Below are 20,732 nucleotides of genomic sequence, written 5' to 3'. Positions count from 1 at the left end.
AGGAAGTGAGCACCCCAACAGCAAAGGCAGAACTGAGCTTTTGTCTGTACTGCTCTTGCTTTCTCCAAAGAGATGGAGCAGTGGCTCCATGTGAGGATGATACCTTCCTGAACCACTGCAGCTAGAGCTGCCAAAGCAGGCTTTCCCCAGCAGCAAAGAAGTTTTTCAGCTGGGACCTGATCCAGTCAAAAATCCCATTCCTGTGAAGTGTTTGATTTATAGGAACAGCCTGAATAAACTTGCAGGTCTGCTGTGCATTCGAGTGTTGAGGCAGTCCTTCAGTCTGAGTTTGCCTGATCCATAAGTCCAGGAGGAGTAGTCTCCCACCCTTTCATAGAACTATTTTGCTTCCACTGGTGTTGCTGGTGGGCTTGTTGCCCAGGTGTTTTGTTCATCTGCTCTGGACTAATGTACATGTGAGCAAGAGCTGTGGAAGGCATATTAGGAAAGGGTGCTCACAGGCGCACCATGACCAGGGATGCGGATGACTTCCCCTGCTAGCCCTGCCTTGCTGTTCCTGGGCAAGCTGTTTCTGCCCTCCGTTCCCAGGTGCTGCTCCATCAGACTTCAGACACCAGCGTGAACATTAGCAGTTCTGCTGAATGTCTTCTTCATTCTTGCTTCACCCAGGAAGAACTCTGAAGATTTGATTACAGTGTAAATTACAGATTACCATCCACTAAACGAGCTTTGTAACATCTCTCTGTTTATATTTATAAATATTACAAACCCAGAAGCTGAGCCCAGAGTCACAGGAATGATGTGCTCTAAACAGAGGCACTGGAATTGTATTGCTCTGCTCACCCAGAGGAATAGTTTTACATGTTGTTTTAGTGTCTCTGTGTCTGTCCCAAATAATATCTGAAGGCTTTGGTTCACCTAGTGTGGATATGGTTGCCCTTGATACTGGATGAGGCCCTGTTCCAGGTTGCAAATGCAAACTAAGATATTTTTCCAATGTACAAGAGGTCAGGCATAAGAAACAAACTATTTATATTAAACCTGTAAACCTCAGTGTAAGCTTTTGTAAATAAAAATCGGGAGAGCGTGAAAAAGCATAAATGGAGTGAAGCAAGAGCAGAGTGTGGTCAGTATATCCAGAATAAACCCTTTATTGTGCATGGAGTATCTCCCTTCCACACATCTGTCTGTGTGGCTGCCCTGAAAATGTACATTGCTCTTTTTTCTTAGCTTTAATAAATACAAGGAGATTGTAAGTCAACTCCTTCTGGGGACATGAACTAATAACTAAAATCTTTTTAATGCAAAGGGAAATTGGTGAATAGAGAACCAATATTAGCACACAGATTGTTGGATTTGGACTGAAAAATGGAAATAGGTGCTGTTTTCTCCCTGTCAGTTTTAATAAATGTCTTGTGCCCTACTGGAGAAGTGTTGTTTTGTTAAGTTTTGCTGCCCCTCTTTAAAAGTGGCTGGCTGCTGTGGAGCTTCATGGTTGTGAGACTGTCCATTTCTGTGAAACAAAGTAATTTTAATACAGTCATGTTTAGCAGGTCACGATTTACTCATATGAGTGTTAGTGCCTTCTGCTGTCACATACTGATTTAAATTTCATCAGGTTATATGCCATCAGTGCTGAAGGAGTTGAGGTAACAGTACAGCTGGGTTATAGTGGCTGAAAGAGTGAAGGCAGGAAAGTTATTAACTGGAGAGTGTTTGTTCTTTTAAGACTGCCTGTGTTTTAGGCAGTGTGGTGAGTTAACAAGAATTGAGAACTACTTTGCAGAAAATATGCAGTCTTAATCTGAACTGTTCACTAAGTGTGTAGGGCAGCCAAGCAGCTGGTGGGTTGGAGAGGCAACCTCTGTCTTCTTTCCATCCCATACATTGGGCATAATCTCTCAAAGGTATGGTCTCAACTTCAGACTGCCTCTGGTCAAAAATTCACACGTGAAATGTGGTGAAATTTATTGGTAGTGTTACCACAGCTGCAGGATTACCTCATGGCTCTGATGTGCTTTTACTTGCGAACTTGATCTCATGCTTTGCTGAGAAACCCCTGCAGTCTAATTTATGCTCTCAGTTAGATCTTTCTTCTGTTTTGATCTTTTTTTTATTGTTGTTGTTGACCGTGATGAATTCCAGTGTAACAAAATGTTACTCCCAGCACAGTTCTCATGTCACTGAGTCAGTTGTATGAATGTTTTTTTCGTGGGTGTGAAAACTCTTTCTCTAAGCACTTTGAGATTCCCCAGTGCACCCCAAGACAGGCCACGTGCTGGGAGTGATGCCTGAACCTTGCTTCTGGTGCTCAGTGCTGCTTATCCTTAGCACAGCTCCGGAGCTTGTGGTGTCCTGCATGGATGTCCTGCCTCTTTGCTGGGTGCTGTTATCAGCCAGAAGGACCTCCTGAGTATTGTAGTCAATGTTTAAGCCTCCCTTCACTGGGAGCATTAGAGGCTGTGCAGGAGGGCATTCCTAATGGTGGTGTTGGAGCTTGGCCTCTTTGCCTGCAGCAGACGCCAAATGTGTTTCACAGCTGAAAAGTAGGACCTTTCTTTAGATGCTTGTCACTGAGCAAATACCACCGGTGTCCCTAGAGAGGCACATGCTCTTTGGATGTGAAAAGTGGCTAGGGAGTTGTGTGGTGGTAGAGTTTTATACTTGGAAACTTTAACTACATTTGCAGTACTAGGAACTGCTCAGTATCTGGTGGCTGTGTCTGGCCCTACAGCCTTAAGCTAGAAATTTGCCCTCTCATCTATGGCTGCAAACATAGGAAGAGGACTTGGAATACCAGCATCGAAGTAGACTAGTAATGGGGAGAAGCTTGTTCAAGCCTTTCTGAAAAGATGTCCTTTACTTTTGAGCATGTCAAGTGAAGGCTTAGTATGAAAACAGAAAAAAAGAGAACAGAAAGTCACGTGGTATCTCAATTAAAATTAATTTAGTGAAGAGGTATAACAAAATGTCCAGACATGCTGTGGATGGCATGCAGCTTCTCAGGTTTTGACTGGCTTGCAGATTGGGATTTCCTGGTCTGATTTTTCAGCTATAAAAATTAATGGAGCTGTATTGTTGCTTCACAGTATATAGTAAGAGAATAAGTTATTAATTTGAGATAAAGCCTTAGATATTGCTGGATGTGATACTGTTCTGTCTCCTCAACACTTAGTGAACCAGTGAAAGATGAAGCTGTGATAATAGTATGAGCAAAGGTTTAGCAATTTCCCTTACTAATGTGTACTTAAGATATTGTGGTGAACATACCAAGGCATAAACTGTTAATTTATTAAATATTTTCATTAACGATTTTCATTTAAAAGCAACAAAATTTGCTGATGACTCACCATAGGGGCATTATCAATACAGCAGAAATATTGTACAGGAAAAATGGAATAGGTTTGAGATTTTCAGCAGTAGGAATTGAAGGAAATTTAATACAGTTGCAATGTCACACACCTAAGAACATGTGATAGTTCTTGCTATAAACTTATCAGTTGGTCTTTTCGTCCAGTGGCACTCCAGAGATTCTCAGGCTATTCCCGTGAGGCCTACAAAATGTGGTTTGGATACGCATGTTCATCCTGACTATTTTATAATTGCTGTATGGATATCTTCAAGCGAGGAAAACATTTTAATGAAAGATTATTATCAATTAAAATCAATTATAAAATAATTAATTATTAGTGGGATGACTTGTAACACCAATGACTAAAGCTGTGGAAAAAAAATGTCGTCCTAGCGTGCAGAAATCTAGGATGCTTCCACTAAAGACAGAATATTTGACCCATGCAGTCAGTTTTATAATCTTTCTTTTTTATTTGTTTTTATCCAGGTCAGCCAGTTCAGACAACTGTATTCCAAAGTGATCAATGATAAGCATGATGATGTTATGGCAAAGTTCGGAGCAATCCTGGCACAAGGCATTTTGGATGCAGGTAATTCCCCAAACATTTAAAGCAGTGAAAATTTCTTAAACTTGTTTGGCTACAATAGCCGTAATAGCAAATTTCATTTGGGAGATTAAATGCTGAATTTATGCCTGTCATGTAATAGCAGAAGACATCTCAAATTTCAAGTCATTTAGCTAATTAAATAAATAAACCCTATTTTATAGTTTCAGCTTGTATCAGTGTGCTTCTGTTAGGAGAGACTTAACCCAGTCATTGAGGCAGAATTCATGTCCAGAAGTCTGGACAAGTATGATCTTTTTGCTGTAAGTCTGTTGTAACCCTGAATGTGGATTTATACCTGATAGGTTGCTCCTTTACTTTTCTAAGTAAGCACCTGCTCCAGAAATTTGGAAACTTTGTGGTATCCAGTCCTAATATTTTGCTTTTTCTGTTAAAACTTGATGTAGCCAGGGTTTTTTTAATAGATATGTGTGTATTAAATATGTTTTTAATAACTAGGTTTTGCCTCTTTCCTGATGGAGAGGCGTTGCTCAAAGAGGGAAGCATAGTGCCTCTGTTACTTCAGAAGACCCAGTTAGTTTCACCTTCTAGGGAGGAAACATCAATTTCATGACTAAATGTTGAGCCAGGGGTAGGATTCTCTAAAGGCATTAGCATTTCACAAGGACTGAATTGCAGGACCTATTAAGGAAGGTTTCTGTAAGCAAAGAGGACAGGCAATGTTTTGCTTTGAATTTTTCTTCCTGCTAGAGTCAAGACTTGTGCAGTGCTGTCAATAGCACCCCCTTTCCAAGATTCCAAACGCAGTTTATCCCTTGTGGTGTCTTGTACTCTGGCCTTTTCTTGCCATGCATCTCCTTATTCCTTGTGGTAGATAGAAACAAGCTGATTTTCCCTGTACTCTTGAGACCAAGGTTAGTCGTGAAGTCATATAAGCAAAGGAGTCTCAATACGTTTGTCTCTGTGCATGGCTTCAGCACAGCACCATATATTGTGGTTACACAGTGTTTGTATGAAATTACTACATCTCCAAGCCATAGGCCATGAAAACATGCTTTAAAAACTTCCTGGTGGGCATGTGGCAGTCAGGCTGCTCTGTGCCCTACGACTAGGGCTACTTAGAGAAGAAATCAACAGGAACCTCCTTTTTTTATCTTTCTTGCCTCTCAGGTACCCCTCTTGGAGCCCAGACTGAGCAATATTCTTGGCACAAGACTGTTAGAATAATTTTGGTCATGCCCATACTCATACTGTGTTGCTGGGAAACCAGAGCCCAGCTGGCTTAGATTTTTCTCTCAGCAGTACAGACCTGCTTCGAATTCTAACCTTTAAGATTAAATCATCAAAATGCAGCTAAAATCTTATTTGCTTCCTGTGTCACTCGTGTTGTACGATGACTTGGAAACCAGAAGCATCCAATTTTAATAAACTACATATGAATTTGTGCCAACTTTAACCTCTTTATTTCTTGCTGAGTTGCTGGGGGAAGGCTGTGAACTACCCGTTCTTAACCTATTGCCACTTTCATTAGAACCTCTTGAAAGAATAAATTCTTTTTATCTCTCCCATACAAGTACAAATGCTTATCTGAAACAATGAGCTATAGAATTTAATTATCAGTACCAGGAAGAAAAGGTTCTTTGTGTCATCTGCCATAGTTGAGGCAATTGAATTTAGGGGTTTTTTTCTTGGGTTTAGGTTTTTTTTTGTGGGGGGAGAGGAGAAAATTATAATTTTCTTCCAGTGACAGGCTTTGATTAAAAGTGCAAGATTTCCAGTGCACAACTGGGAAATGATGCACAGGAGGTGGGGTTTTTGCTCTGACAATGAGGCAGTCATTAGACTAGTGGTTTTAGTGGTGGAGCAGGGTACCTTGGGAGCACTGAAATTAAGAATTTGGTTGTTGTCTAATTGTTAGGCCCCAGCAGCTACATTTTTGCTTCTTTAATAAAATAAGAAAAATGTAGACACTCTAACTTACGGAATTTTTTTCCCCCCCCCAAAAAAAACCTCCGAACTTTTATAATGCTCCCCTTTGTGTACAAACATGGTCTTTTGTTCCAAGCTAATGTATCCCTTTCTGTTCTTTGCAAAATCATTACGCTTTATCTTCTGGACTATGTATTTGTAAATGTGAGCTATAGAAAGGATATACTGATCTTAAATAGATATCAGCATTTTATGTGCTTGAAAACTATATTGCCCTCTAGACTCTAGGTATCTTCTCTAGTTCTTAATGCCACATTTCTCAACCAGTGAGAAAAAAGGAGCAACAGTCATTACACAAATACCTACGTAGTATATCTGGAAGATCTTTTCTCGATATTTAGAAAAGGTTTGGGTGGTTTCAGCAGTGCAGTGGCTTGGGGACAGAGTGTAGCATTGGGCAGTGCAGACTGAAGCCAAAGAAGATGTTGACAACCTGATGGTGAATGTACTGGATTTTCCACTGTTTGGAGACATCTTTAACGAGTGATAAAAAAGAAAGTGTCATCCAAATTAGAGAGGAAAGAGTTGCCTATCTCCTCATTGCTGTCTCTCCAAATATGCATCTTGCATGATGTGTTATATTTTGGATGTTAAAATCTTTATTACAAATATAAACTAATGCATAAGGTCTGCTCTCCCATGTGTTGAATTTGGTTTGAATTTCGTGCGTTTCTGCTGCCTGTCTTTGTTCATGAGCTCTTCATGTAAAGTTGGGTCTAAGTCTCTGGTAGTTAGGAAAAAAAAACATTATCCCATGCTAATGTTCTTGTCCATTAGATTAGAGCTACCTTGTGTTTCATTGCCCATATGAATCAGGTTGCTGGCACATGCTGAAATCAACTCTGCCAAGGTTTTGATGGTTGGTCTGATGAGATTTTGACTTCTCGGTGCTGCTGCTAATAGTTCCATTTGTCTTCGTTCACTAAATGGATGAAGTGGATTGTAAGTGTTTGCTGATAGAGAAAGAAACAGTATGATACTGTTTGAAAATGGGATGCTGCCTAGGCCAGGGTTGGAAACTAATTTCCAAAGTCCACAAAGCATTTTAATGACTGTTGTGCTGGTGTGTTGTCCTGGGCTACACTGCCCAAGTATTACCAAGTGCCACCATGACTATATAAAAAGTGAGTTCATCAAAGTATATGTCATCTTTGATGAGCTCACTTTTCATCAGTAGGGATGAGTGCAGTCTGCTTGCAGCACTCTCCCTCTTGTTAACTGACATTAAACTTGAGCCAGCAAATCTTCGTAGTCTTTAGAACAGCCACTTTAATTCAGCAGACCTTGCCACATTTGCAGTGTAAATTCTGGGAGATGAACTTTGTAGTTGTACCCAAGGAGCCCTGAAAATTTTTCTTGGTTTTTGAAATTTTTTTTTGCAGGCATCATGTCACAGCTTTCATCCATCTAGGCAAAGGTCTGGAATGTGTTCACTTCCAGCCTGTCAGGGCTGCTACTTAATCGTGAAGATAAATCACAGTTGTGCAATATCATATCTCCCCACCTTTCCTGCTCCCTACAAAACTCAGGGAGAGAGGGTGGGCTGTGTGTGGGTGTAAAACAGCAGAAAGAAGTAGCATGACAGCATCTTTTGAATATGAAATCTGTTACTCATCCAGGAAATTCCAGAGATTGGATAATAAAATTCTAAAGGTTAAAATAAATTCTGAGAATTAAAGTCCAAAAGTTTGATAAAATCTAGTTAAGCTACTTGTGCAACATTCACTGGGCTGCTTGATCCAGAGTATCTGCAGATTACTGACGTGGCCTGTATACAGCAATGCAGTGAAGAAAAGTTCAGAGTAAAGATGGGGGAGAAGACCAGTAATTTGAGTGCACAGTGTTTGACATGTTCATGTTAAAGGATAGCACAAGACCTCAGGCAGTCTCTCCTTAATGCTGTGGCAAATTCAAGTATAAAGGCGAGAGATTGTTATCAGAGAAAATAACGAGAAGCAGAGCAGGCCTAGCAGTAAAAAGTCTAGTAAAAGATGAGACTGTATCATTGTCTTTCTTCAAAGAGATGGTGGGAAGGAGTTATCTAGTCAAACAGCAGGAGATCTGTTGCTACCACAAAAGCAAAAGTAAGGACATACTATGTATGCAGACTATCCTACAGGAGAGCATCAAAATCCTCCATCTTCCATTGCTTCTCCTGGGACTAACACTGCCAGATACCCAAGATGAGATTACTGCTTCATTCAGAGCTTTCATGAGTTTTGGCAGCAAAAATTAATTTTGCTTGTCTTTAAATCTCATCTCCATTGCTTCCTGGCCCTGTTGAGGTAGATATCTGTATGAGGCTGGGTAGTGTTACTCCAGCTTGGGATTTTCAGCTACAAAATGCCCTGAGTTTGTAAGGAGCGAGTGGTTGTATTTTAACAAAGTTAACCTCCCTGCACTTGGTCTTGTCAGTGGTAATGGACTTGCCTGGTGCTCTCCGCAACCCAAGTCACTGTGTTCATCAGAAGGCTGAAGATCATATTAACACTTTCTCACTCTGTCTGCAAACCCAATCTTTCAGTTTGGTTTCTAGCTGGATGTTTCTGCACTACATCAACATATGGAGCTGTTTTGGTCTCTGCTTTGAAAGTACAAAGCTAAGACTTAGTTGTCTGGCAGAGATGGAATTCTGCTGCAAAGACTGCCGGAGCTTGTCTCTGCTGCTTAGATTGATAACCTCTAGAAGCAACTTCTGAAGTTGCTGCTGTTTACATTTTTTTCTAGTGAGATGGTGTAGGATAAAAACCTAGGCATATTTCTTCTGAATAACTGACAGTTCAGGGAGGCAGCCACAGAAAGAAAAGTTTCTGTATGCTCTGCTTTATATGCACTGTTTTTCTTGTGAGTCTTGTCTTGAGGATCATCTGTATGCTATGTTTTAAAACTGCTTACAGCAAAGGTTTGCCTTTTTCTTCCTCTCTCCCTGCCTTCTGCATTGTAATTCTGTTTAACCTGTATCCTGGCAAAATAAGTGGGCGCAGGCTGTATTGATTGTGTTTAGGTAATACCTAGCAGATAGAGCTGCCCATCTGTTTAACTGTGTAAGCTGAAATCATGGTAATGGAGGGAGGTATGTTCCAGAGGAGAAAGCTGACAGCATTGTGGCCTGGCTTTCGCTGTGAACAGCCCCTTCACAGCAGCTGTTTTAGAGATGCATTGCTCAGGTGTCTTTGTGGAATACCCAGGAATGCATTCATTAACTTACTTCATTTATGATTCCTTACAGGGGGCCATAACGTAACTATTTCACTGCAGTCGAGGACAGGCCATACTCACATGCCTTCTGTGGTAGGGGTTCTGGTCTTCACCCAGTTCTGGTTCTGGTTCCCCCTGTCACACTTCTTGTCACTGGCTTTCACCCCAACCTGTGTCATTGGTCTTAACAAGGATCTTAAGGTATGTAACTAGCAGAGAGGAGAAAAGGCGCTGATAGCCGCTTGGAAGACTCGAGCGGTCTAAGAGGGGTGTGCATGGATTTGTTAGTTGTCTTTGCATGTTTCCAGCTTGTTTGTGTCAGAAAAGTCTTTATCTGGAAGAAGTCTGAAAAGCAGGTTTAAATTGCAGAGCTGGTGGTGGGAATAGGGACAAGAAAAATGTAGAGAGCAGACTTTGACCCCTTTATTTCAAAGTAGCTTATGAAGAAAGGAACTCTAGTCAGTGTATGTGGGCAGAGACCACCCCATCATCACTCCAGAAGGTCAAGGTTATTTAAATAAAAAATAGTTTGTTGCCCCACCGCCCTCCCAAATAAATTATGTGATATTCTCCCCTAGGAAAGCTAGCAGTGGGAAAACAGGATTTGTTCGGATTCCTTGGGGAATAAATATTAAACCAGGCAGTCACGGGTACCACGCTTTTCTTATGCATCTGCTTTTCCAGCTGATGAGCTGTGCTATGGCTGCTGCAAGCTGTGTACCATCCAGGGGCTCCTGTGCTGAAGAACTGAGCTCGCAACTTCCACAAAAAAAAACTTGTGAATGTGGCGGCACAGGGGTGTGCAGCACCCTCCTGTCACTGCTGCAGCCTTATTCTGTGATGCGCAGAGCATGTGTAGGGCTCGGCTGCTCTCAGAGTCCCTCTGTGGGACTGGGCCAGCATACTGGCTTGCAGCCCCTGGACCAAAACCTCAGGGATCTAGGTTGCTCTTCTTCAACTGTCTCAGGCTGGGCATCAAGTCAAATTACACACCACTCTCAATTCTTGCTCTTTAAAGAGAGAGGGTTGTTTTTTCTTTCCCCTCTCTGTCCTGAATACTTCATTGTGGCTGCATTGCTGCACCTCCTCAGTGGTAACAGGCTCAGCACCTTTTTGGCTGTTAAGCTGAACTGCCATTTTGACTCCCTCTCCCCATTCTTTAGAGTTTCCAGGGAGCCCAAATGGCTGTAGGTCAGGTTATGTTCTAGAACTTTGCTTGCACGCTAAAGCCAGCTACAAGGGTGGATGTACATTATGGGCTGCACCACACCCACCTTGCTTCCTCAGAGCAGTCCCTGTTCTATTGTTGCTTCTCGATGTGTTGCAAAGGAAGAGAGTTGAGATACTGCAGAAATTAATTCAGTTTAAGTAAGAATTTGGATTGGCTGTCAGGAGATGCTTTCTGCTCTTACTTAAGTAGCCGAGAGTAAAAGAATATGTGAGATTGGTAACCCACCCCCAAAATGTACTGTACTTTTGCAAGAGGTGAATGTCAGGCAGTGATTGGTTTGCTCTAGCATGCACTGACAAAGCAGGTCTTGGATCTTAAACTAATTTCGTGTTCATACAAGCAGGCACAGCAATAACATTAAAACCCCGAAAGCTTTGAAGCAGTGAAAACAAGGCATGGTGTGAATAGCATGGAGAAGCGTGTATGGAGAAGGCTAGGAGAGCTTGCCAGAGTTGAATTATAGAATAATTAAATAACATTGTTCTAGTTGAACTGTTGCCACTGATAACAGTTTCTCAGCTTCCGGAGGGGGAGAAGCGGAAGCTTGTATTTTTTAGAGGATCTGTGTTTCTCTGGAAGGAAAATGAAGCTAAAGTAATTATTCTGCTGTGGATTTTTTTCCCCTGCTTTTCTCATCTCTAACAATGTTTTGAACTGTTTGTCTTAGATGCCAAAAGTCCAGTACAAGTCCAACTGTAAGCCGTCCACATTTGCATATCCCCCACCTCTTGAGGTACCAAAGGAAAAGGAGAAAGAAAAGGTATGTGGGCTAGCTTTCTGTGTGGTAAAGACCCCTTCTCTCCTAGTATAAACATTGACTTTAGTGGCACTAACAGGGAATCTAAAGAGCGAAAGAAGAATTGTCAGGCACTGTTGTCTCTGAAAGAGAATTCTAGCTATTTTTTCCTGCCGTGCCTGGGACCGTTTCTGATCATGGCATACAAGTACTTTGCTACTGAGTTGCTGGGACCTCCCTTGTCTCCAGTGGTCAAGCAGAAGCATTGATTAAAAAAAACCCAAACCAAAATGCTTTCCATGCCATACTGATTTGTATGTGTGTATCATCTTTGCACAGCGCCTAGCACAGCAGGGTTCTTGTCGATGACTTGGGCTCCAAAGTGTTACTGCAGTACAAACATCAAGAATATTAGGTGTGATGCTTCTCAAATAGTCCCATATGGAAGGACAGAGGTGTACCTGGTCTTGTGGCAGTGGGCCCATGTGCTAGAATAGTAGCTGTCAGGACCATGGATTGCAAAACAGTGAACATGGAACTGAGAATAGGTATTGAAAAGGAAGAGATGAGACCTGTGGGGTAACAAGTGGAAGCAATTTGTCTCCTGGCGCAGGATGGTAAAAGCTATTGAGCAGACCACAGTAGCAGGCAGAGCAGCCCTTAGGGAGCAATTGCAGTAGTGGAGACCTAAGGCATGTCATGCTGATGGATGACATTGTGTGAAAACTGTAAAACATTTTGCCAGAATTGAATGCTGGGTGGGACAGTTTTTTGAGCCACCAAGAAATGAACCCTGATGAAAGGCAAACATCACTACTCTGAGAAAACAAAAGCTGTTTTCTGACCTTTGGAATAGGCTGGGAATTTGACAAATCTTTCTCTTTTAAACTTTCCTGGCCAAAATTAAAATGTGTGAAAAGCCTGCAGCCTAGAAAGCTTCACCAGCAACATGGCTAATGTGGTTGCTTCCTGCCTCTTAGAAAGTCACTGCCTTACAGGGACAGTTACTATGGATAGAGAGATGTGCTCGCTGGAAGGGAGACAAGCTGAATTCTTGTACTCAAGTATTGCTTCTGGGTACTTTCTGGCTCAGGAGTGCCAAAGCCTCCTGAGGGCTCCTCCATAGGGCATTTTGCATATGCTCTTCTTTAAATCAATGAGAAACACAGCTGTCTGATTAGGACAGCGGAACAGCTTTAGGTCATTTCTAAAGAGTATCATATACATGTTTCTTTATATTGGAGACTCCAGCAACAGATTCTCCTCTAATAAAAATTCAGTTTGTTGCTCTGTTAACTAAAGAAACCTCTCATATAGACACCAAAACAGTAGTGATTATTCTCTAAATTACGAAGTTTGTTCTCCTTTTGCATATGTGGCTGGAGCCTGTCTGCATTCATGTAAATTTTTTTTCTGTCCCAGCTGTGCCATTTATTTGCTTTGGTGTGGGTAGGAAGTGGAATTGTTCTCATTGACAGCTACACTGAGAACTAACCTAACATTGATCTCCTTTTGTTCCCCTGTCTGGGGAGCTGAAGCACAGCGTACGGTGTTGCAGTTATGGTGAATACCTCCTCTGTTTAAATATCCAGGTTTCCACTGCTGTGCTGTCCATCACTGCAAAAGCCAAGAAGAAGGAAAAGGAGAAGGAGAAAGAGAAGAAGGAAGAGGAGAAGATGGAAGTGGTGGGTGCAAACATTGAAATTTAAATGTATCCTTACAAATTTGGAAGGTGTGTCATGAAAGCTGGCACCCACTGAACAGCCCCCCTACACCTGTGTTAGTTCTGAGCAAAGCATTAACACACTTTTCAGTGTACTGCATACACGGGTTAGCATCTTTACACTGTGTGTGTGCACTGTTAAAAGCAAGGGGTATTATTATTTCTGAGAAATAAATCTTCCTCAGTATTGTTAAGTAACTGAATTCCTTAAAGGCAGAAGCTTATTTTGACAAATTTATGTGCCTTTAACTGCGTGAACCTTTTGTGCATTATTTCATTGCCAACTGTTTCTAGACCAAATTTTATCTCTTATCCATGTACTTTTGTTATTAATGTGGAAAAAGACTTAGAATTTTATGTCCTTGGGACTCAGCGTTGTAGCAGTTGCTTGGTGATGTCTAATTCAGTTGAGAGCACTGAAGAGTTTTGAACTTTCTGGTTTTCACATGCTTAACTCCCTATTCTGAAATGTTCACCTTTTTGGCAGCAATCTCTTATGTGCTTTGCCCATCTATCAAAATGCCAAACATTTATTCACACCCAGCTCAGAACCAGCTGAGCTTTGAGCACAGAATCCATATGCTGCTCAGTAGTTACGGTGATTGCTTCAGTTCTCTGATGATTTCTTTCAGCTCATAGACCTGACACTAGAACTTGTCATCCTCATGTGTCTATAATGTGTCATCCTGCAGCAAGATGAGGGATAGAGAAATGGCTGGTTAATGAATTCTTGGTGGTTGCTGTAACTTGGAAAACATATGGCAGCTAAAATTCTTGCTGTACCTTAACAAAGGACCCTTCCTTTTGTACTCTTGAAACAGATGCAAATATGCCAAGAACAACTGTAAGCTGAAAATGTGTTACAGAATCATAGAATCATTTAGGTTGGAAAAGACCTTTAAGATCAAGTCCAACCATTAATCGAGCACTGCCAAGTCCACCACTAAACCGTGTCCCTCAGTGCCTCATCTGCACGTCTTTTAAATACCTCCAGGGATGGTGACTCCACCACCTCCCTGCACAGCCTGTTCCAGTGCTTGAGAACCTTTTCAGTGAAGGAATTTTTCCTAATATCCAATCTAAACCTCCCGTGGTGCAACTCAAGGCCATTTCCTCTTGTCCTATTGCTTGTTACTAGGGAGAAGAGACTGACCCCTTCTCACTACAACCTCCTGTCAGGTAGTTGTAGAGAGTGATAAGGTGTTCCCTGAGACTCCTTTTCTCCAGGCTTCACTTCCTCAGTTTCCTCAGCCTTTCCTTATAAGACCTGTGCTCTAGGTCCCTCACCAGCTTTGTTGGCCGTCTCTGCACCTGCTCCAGCACCTCAATGTGTCTCCTGTAGTGAGGGTCCCAGAACTGAACACAGGATTCGAGGTGCAGCCTCACCAGTGCTGAGTACAGGGGGATGATCACTGCCCTGGCCCCGCTGGCCACACTATTGCTGATAAAGGCCAGGATGTCATTGGCCTTCTTGGCCGTCTGGGCACAAGCTGGCTCATATTCAGCTGTCAGCCAACACCCCCAGGTCCTTTTCCACTGAGCAGCTTTCCAGCCACTCTTCCTCAAGCCTGTAGCATTGCATGGGGTTGTGGTGGCCCAAGTGCAGGACCCAGCACTTTGCCTGGTTGAACCTCATGCAGATGGCCTCGGCTGGTTGATACAGCCTGTCCTGATCCCTCTGCAGAGCCTTCCTGCCCTCCAGCTGATCAACTTTCCCAGCCAATGTAGCATCATCTGCAAACTTACCGAGGGTACACTCGATCCCCTCATTCAGATCGATACAGATATTAAACAGAACTGGCTCCAGCACTGAGCCCTTGGGAACACTGCTTGCGACTGGCCACCAACTGGATTTAACTCCATTCACCACCACTCTTTGGGCTCAGCTACTCAGGCAGATTTTATGCTGAGAATGGTTCACCTGTCCAAGCCATAAGCAGCCAGTGTCTCCAGTGGAAATGGTGTCAAAGTCTTTACCATAAGCTCACTAGAAACTTTTCTGATTCCACTTTAACATCTATGTGAGAAAAGGAGAATGGTCAGAGAATTTTTGGCCTCTTTAATTTTAAGAAGAAACACACAAACAGTATGTGAAAGGAGTGTGGCATAAGATCAGAGGTGTATGTGTAAAATAACCTTCCTAGACCTACTAAGTGTGGCCATGTTGTAGGCACTGAACTTTATCCAGTTGGCTCAGAAAATGAATCGTCTCATGCATGCAAGGTCAAACCTCTGGAGGTTTGTTCATTTTGCTCCTTTATCAAAGTTTCCTTCTCACCAAACACTGCCTTTCCTTTGAATTATTCTTGCAGCACTGTATGCTAAGCAAAATGTGCTGAACAGATGCATGTTTCTTCTAAAATTGCTACAACCTATAGTTAAGTACAGGTGTTGAGAGGAAGCAATATATTACAAGATTCACGTGTTGTGTCTGTACACTCCAGATGTCTGAAAAGTTTTGTTGGCTGAATCGAGCAGAAAAATGAGGATAGTAAAAAGGGAGCTTGCTGCCACCTGCTGTGTTTGAGTTGAGAGTTTTGCCATTGTCCTAATGTTTTAGAAGTATAATTGCTTTCCTGTTTTTTCTCTTATGCCTGTTATATGACAAGTAATCCATAGCTTCCAAGAGATCTGCACAGCAACGAGCAGTCACTGTGACAGAGAAAGTCCTGTCTGCTGTTGCAGGACGTGCCGTGCACTTAGTGGGGCTCCTGATTATTTCCTATTGGTTGTTTCCGTCTTTTCTGCACCATTTTTGTTTGCACTCAGATGTTCCTGAGCAAGGGGGAAAACACAATCCATGTTCTTAAGTACATGAAGGATGCTGTGTTTCTTCCTTCTGAGCTTTTCCCTCTAGCTGCTGAGTCATTGGTAAAGAAGGGTTTAACTGCAGTTCCCTAGTGAGTCACTGAGGTCAAATCATTCTGGTTGAGTTCTCGTCACTACCAGTAACGTGAAATGTCAGTGACAGCTTTATAACTGCAAAAATACAAGGACTGCTTTTAGCAATTTTCATGTTCTCAGTACTTATGCTGAAGAATCTTCAGTTGTGACCAGAAAGTGGTGGGTGAGTTTACAGAAAAAGTATGAGAAAGGGAAGCCAGAGGTAAACTGTTCCATTACCACCTCTTGCTGAACTTACTTTCACCTGTAGTTGAGAGTGAGGCATTGCCTGATGAGAACACTTTGATCCACACTGGCATTGCCTGTGCCAGCTGACAGATAGGTGTTAGCTTGTTCCTCAGCAGAACGGTTTCTCACCACACTCTGGGATTTGCTGCCTGAGTGTACTTTACCCTCCTGAACTATGAAAGGGTTAGAGATTACTGTTAAAATAATGTTAATGTTCTCCTCCCCCTCTGCAGGATGAGACTGAAAAGAAGGATGAAAAAGAAAAGAAAAAAGAGCCTGAACCCAACTTCCAGCTTCTGGATAACCCAGCCAGAGTCATGCCTGCTCAGCTCAAAGTTCTTACTATGACAGAGAGCTGCCGATATCAGCCTTTCAAACCAGTAAGTGTCACCTTCCTAGTCCATGTGCTTGACAAAGTGTTCCCAGGGCTGGGCTTGTGCGTAAGGACCCAGAAGTTCTGTCTGTGCATGAGAGTGCCACTCTCAGCTGGTGTATCACTGTAATGTCTGGCAGAGATTTGCAACTTCACTGTTGTTATACCTTCTTTTTAGTCTCTCTCTCTCCAAATGATCACATGCAATTCTAGTTGTAGGAAAGCCAGAGCTGCTGCAAACCTTTTCACCATGCTAATGCTGCTTTGTTTTTTTTTCTTCTTCTACATATGACAAATGCTGTGACATGAAAACCAATCAGATGTACTCTGTATTAATGACATTGCTGGGGACATAAAGACTGAGCCATGATTTTTACAATTGGATGAGATGCTGTAGAGGCTTATTGTCAAAGCAGTGAAGTATATTATGACTTCTACTGGGGCTTTATTATCCTGCAGTGGGATTTATACCTAAATGGAGGGGTTTTTCCATTAAACAGATTTCCTATTCAGTTACATCTTACCTTAGAAAAAGTGCCTTTATCTCTGCTTAACACAGAAGAGATAGCATGTGATTGTCAGGTGGATGATGGAAGAGATCTTTTAACATTAAGCCTAAGGGATAACTAACTTTTATGTGGGATGCTCAAATATATTGCAAGCTAACAAGCAAGTTGCTCTTGCTTTCCTGATCTCAAAATCTCCTGAGTCAAATTCTTTTGGCCTTTATTTTTGTTCAAGAAATAACACTTCTTTCAAGTGTTAAGTCAAAGGACTTTCTCCTTTTGCAGGATTACGCATGGGAAAATGGTGTTCAGAAGAAGTAATATTTTTTTCCAGGAAAATAGTGATTTTTTAATAAATTGATTTATTGGAATAATATCAGCACATCGGAATTCTCTGTGCATCATCCCCTTTTGAAATGCCTCCTTTAACAAAGCTGTGGAAGGATTTTTTAGTTTCTACCCTTCAAAAAGAGGAGGTGACCCAAGTGATATTTGGATTGGGAAGATCTGTTACGCAGCCCAATCATTGCCCACTCATGCAGCTGAAATGTGGAGGTTATCTAGCTGTTTGCTTCAGTTTCAAAAGAAGTCAAGTCCTTGGTGAGGGGAGTGCAGTTTCCTGCCTTTAGCTCCCATAAATAGGTTTTGAAGAGAACAGAACAGTGAGGGTTTTTGCTGGGATTAGGGTGTGTAACCAAGGAGGCTTTTGAAATTGAGCTGTTCCAGACCTTTGCTCTGCTTTGGGGAATGCCAGAGTAAAAGGCCTCTTTTAAATGCTATTTATTGCCTGGAATCCTGCTGTGGTCAAAGCCCTGATCCCAGACAGACATGACACAGCACTGCCTCTTTGCACCTTGTATTTCAGTCCTGGAGACACACAAATTTGCTTCAGCCTGCCAGGCTGTTTGGTTGTGATCTTAGCAATTAATTTCCTTTTGTTTTTATGAGGTTCTGCTAGATAGGATTCCTCACTTGGTGGAAGCTGGTGATCAGATTATGCTCTGTTTCACATAGCCTCTTGGGAGGCAGCTACACAGAGAGGCTTCACTAAGCTTTGTTACCCTGAAAAGATGAGCCTTATAAAGCAATTATGGTTTGATTAGTTTACATATGGAAAGCCCCAGACTGGGAATGGGGTAAAGCTGTGAATCCAGATTCCATTTTCTATGAAACTGAGACTTAGATAGTGGAAATACAAAAGGTGGCCTGGATAGACTTGTGCCGTCCCCTTACCAGGCAGGGACCCAGGTGAGTGTCAGATGCTTTGCTCTCTGAAACTCATTGCTGCTGAGGTGTCCTGGTTTTGGCTGGGATAGAGTTAATTTTCTTCCTAGTAGCTGGTACAATGCTGTGTTTTGGCTTTAGTTTGAGAATAATGTTGATAACACACCAGTGTTATAGCTGTTGCTAAGTAATGCTTACCCTGATGAAGGACTTTTCAGTCTCCCATGCTCTGCCAGTGAGGAGGGGCACAAGAAGCTGGGAGGAAGTAGAGATAGGACAGCTGACCTGCACTAGCCAAAAGGCTATTTCATACCATAGATTGTCATGTTTGGTATGTAAACTGGGGGGAGTTGGCCAGAAGGGGCCAGTTGCTACGCAGGGGCGAGCTGGGTATCAATCAGCAGGTAGTGAGCGATTGTATTGTGCATCGGTGGTGTTTGTTGGGTTGGGTTTTTTTTGTTTTATCTCTCTCTCTCTTTCTGTTGTTTCCTTTTTTTATTATTATTAGTAGTAGTAGTACTATACCTTATTTTAATTTTTAAACTGTTCTTCTCTCAACCCATGGGTTTTATCTTTTTTCCAATTCTCCTCCCCATCCCACTGGGGGCAGGGGTGAGGAAGCAGCTGCGCAGTACTTAGTGGCCAGATGGGCTTAAACCACCACGCCAAGGATAAAGGTGTGGCCACAAACACTCCATCATGAGGTAGAGGCAAGCAGCTCTAATGCTCACTGCATTCATCTTGCAGCTTTCCATCGGAGGCATCATCATTCTGAAGGACACCAGTGAGGATATGGAGGAGCTGGTTGAACCTGTGGCAGCTCATGGTCCGAAGATTGAGGAAGAGGAGCAGGAACCTGAACCACCAGAGCCCTTTGAGTACATTGATGATTAAGACCTGAGGTACAGTGTATTGTGCAGAGTCACCTTTATTAATCCCAGTGAAAGAGAAGCCTCTTTGGATCAACTGAAGCAATTACCAGCACACAGCACTCTTGTTTTAGCTCTTTGACAGCTTCTCTGCCAGGTTCAGAAACATGCTTTATCCTGATTTGAAGAGTTTGGCAGCAATAAAAGAGAAGTCCGCTCTTCTGGGTCATGCCTGACCCAGTTGTACTGGATCTGGTCTCTAATCTCACAGGTCGGGCTGCTCTTGGGTAGAGCCTCACCGGGCAAAGTTAGAGCCATGCATGGGGTCACAGGCAACAGCTGACCTGGGAATAATCAGCTCATGAAAACAATCCCAGAGGGGCGAGTAGTTTATGTAACAAAGCTGTCATCTGCTTGACCTCAGTTGGCAGGATTGGTTAAAAGAGAACTACTAGTCCCCTTTCTGGGGTTGTCTTGTCTTCCCAGCAGTTCTTAGAAGAATTTAAAGACACTCCAGTCATGGGCTCTGTGGTGCTCTCTAAGCCTGACTCGTAGATCTGTTTCAGGCAGTGAATGGTGTGAATCTCTGGTTCCTTGGTTAAAGTGCCTGAACTGGTGTGCAAGTTCCTCACTGACAGGGAGAAACCCAGTTGCTTTATTTCCAAATATGGGCTGGCATGTCCCAGTGCTCCCAAGAGCAAAGATTATGCACTCGAATTGGTGGATGGGCAGGAAAACAAACTCCTTGTTAAAATCCATAGATGTTGCGTCAGTGGCAGGCTCGGGTCAGTATATGGGGCAAACCACAAGAAGCCTTAGTTAAATAGATTTGCTTTTCTGGTTTCTCTTTCCCCCTTCTCCAGGATCATGTCCTCTAAAGAAGACACTATGCTTGATATCAGAAAGACAGACATGAAGACCTTCCTATCAAGATCTGCTGTTCAGTGCATGCAGCCCCAATCTGTGCTGAGCTAAAACTGATAGTCCGTGTTTTATGGCTGAAGAACAGATATATGCTATTTAGTGTACTCTTTCACAAAACCTTGTTTTCAAATAAATATATTAAAAATTCTTGACAGAAAACTTGCTGCTTTAAAAAAAAAAAAGCCTAACAACCTTCTGTTTCACTCACTCCAAATGTTAAAAACTAGACTCAAGTTGTGCATTTTCCTCCAGCAAAGCTTGACTGACTCTGCTCTTCTGTAGAGTTGTTAGAATCTGTGCAGATCTCTACTTTCTTGAGCACTCATATAGGCTGAACAAGGTCACCAACTCTGGTCTGGCACAGCGATAGCACTGCTGCTACAGAGAGGGCAAGTCTGTATTTGGCAGCAGCTGTCCAGATGAGGTCTGCATCCAAATTATCTCTGTGATACTAACTTTGCGCTGGTCTTCCCCCTTTTTCATCCTGGTATTCATGTGGTGGTGTGGGGCTGACAAAAGGGCTGTGGGTGTTAGTGACGGGGAAATGGGAGCATGTTTCTCTTTGTTTCACAAAATCCCTTGTCTTTTTCCTGTGTGCTTTCACGAAATATGAGCATAATAGCTCATGTGAGCAGGCAGCAAGAAAACATTACAGGCCTAGATGGTGTGAATCCAGACATGCAGGTTGTTACATTGCATCGTCAGCCAAGGGGGGATTTACAGTTAGGGGTATGGCATGAGCAGCAGTCAGAAGGAAGGAATGCTGCTCCACCATTCACTGTGCAGCCAGCCCTTCACCTGGTGAGCTGCAGCGCTTCAAAGGATGCACACCGGCGAGCCAGAGCCTGCAGCCGTGGTCAGCTGTAAGCCAAATGCTGGACAAAGCTCCATCAGTTGAAACAGCACTTAAACAGAATGAGGGGTTTATTGTATGTATGTTGGGAATATT

The 20,732-nt window shown here is 42.6% G+C and overlaps 1 protein-coding gene across 3 annotated transcripts in view; it reads left to right on the top strand.

The window, feature by feature from the left end:
• The window catches only part of PSMD1 (proteasome 26S subunit, non-ATPase 1), a 69,721-nt gene extending 49,784 nt beyond the window's left edge, over positions 1-19,937 (top strand). For all 3 annotated transcript variants that reach the window (XM_030493491.1, XM_030493493.1, XM_030493492.1), the window contains 7 exons: positions 3,800-3,902; positions 9,097-9,266; positions 10,964-11,056; positions 12,625-12,717; positions 16,121-16,267; positions 18,738-18,892; positions 19,723-19,937. In XM_030493491.1, the coding sequence (XP_030349351.1) occupies positions 3,800-3,902; positions 9,097-9,266; positions 10,964-11,056; positions 12,625-12,717; positions 16,121-16,267; positions 18,738-18,884 (753 nt within the window). In that variant the 3' untranslated portion in view covers positions 18,885-18,892; positions 19,723-19,937. The remainder of the gene's footprint in view (positions 1-3,799; positions 3,903-9,096; positions 9,267-10,963; positions 11,057-12,624; positions 12,718-16,120; positions 16,268-18,737; positions 18,893-19,722) is intronic.
• The last annotated feature ends 795 nt before the right edge of the window (positions 19,938-20,732 follow it).

This window comes from Strigops habroptila, chromosome 8, assembly GCF_004027225.2.
Source record: "Strigops habroptila isolate Jane chromosome 8, bStrHab1.2.pri, whole genome shotgun sequence".
Lineage (NCBI taxonomy): Eukaryota > Metazoa > Chordata > Aves > Psittaciformes > Psittacidae > Strigops > Strigops habroptila.
The sequence above is the reverse complement of the archived record's forward strand: the minus strand, read 5'-3'. Positions and strand labels throughout refer to the sequence as shown.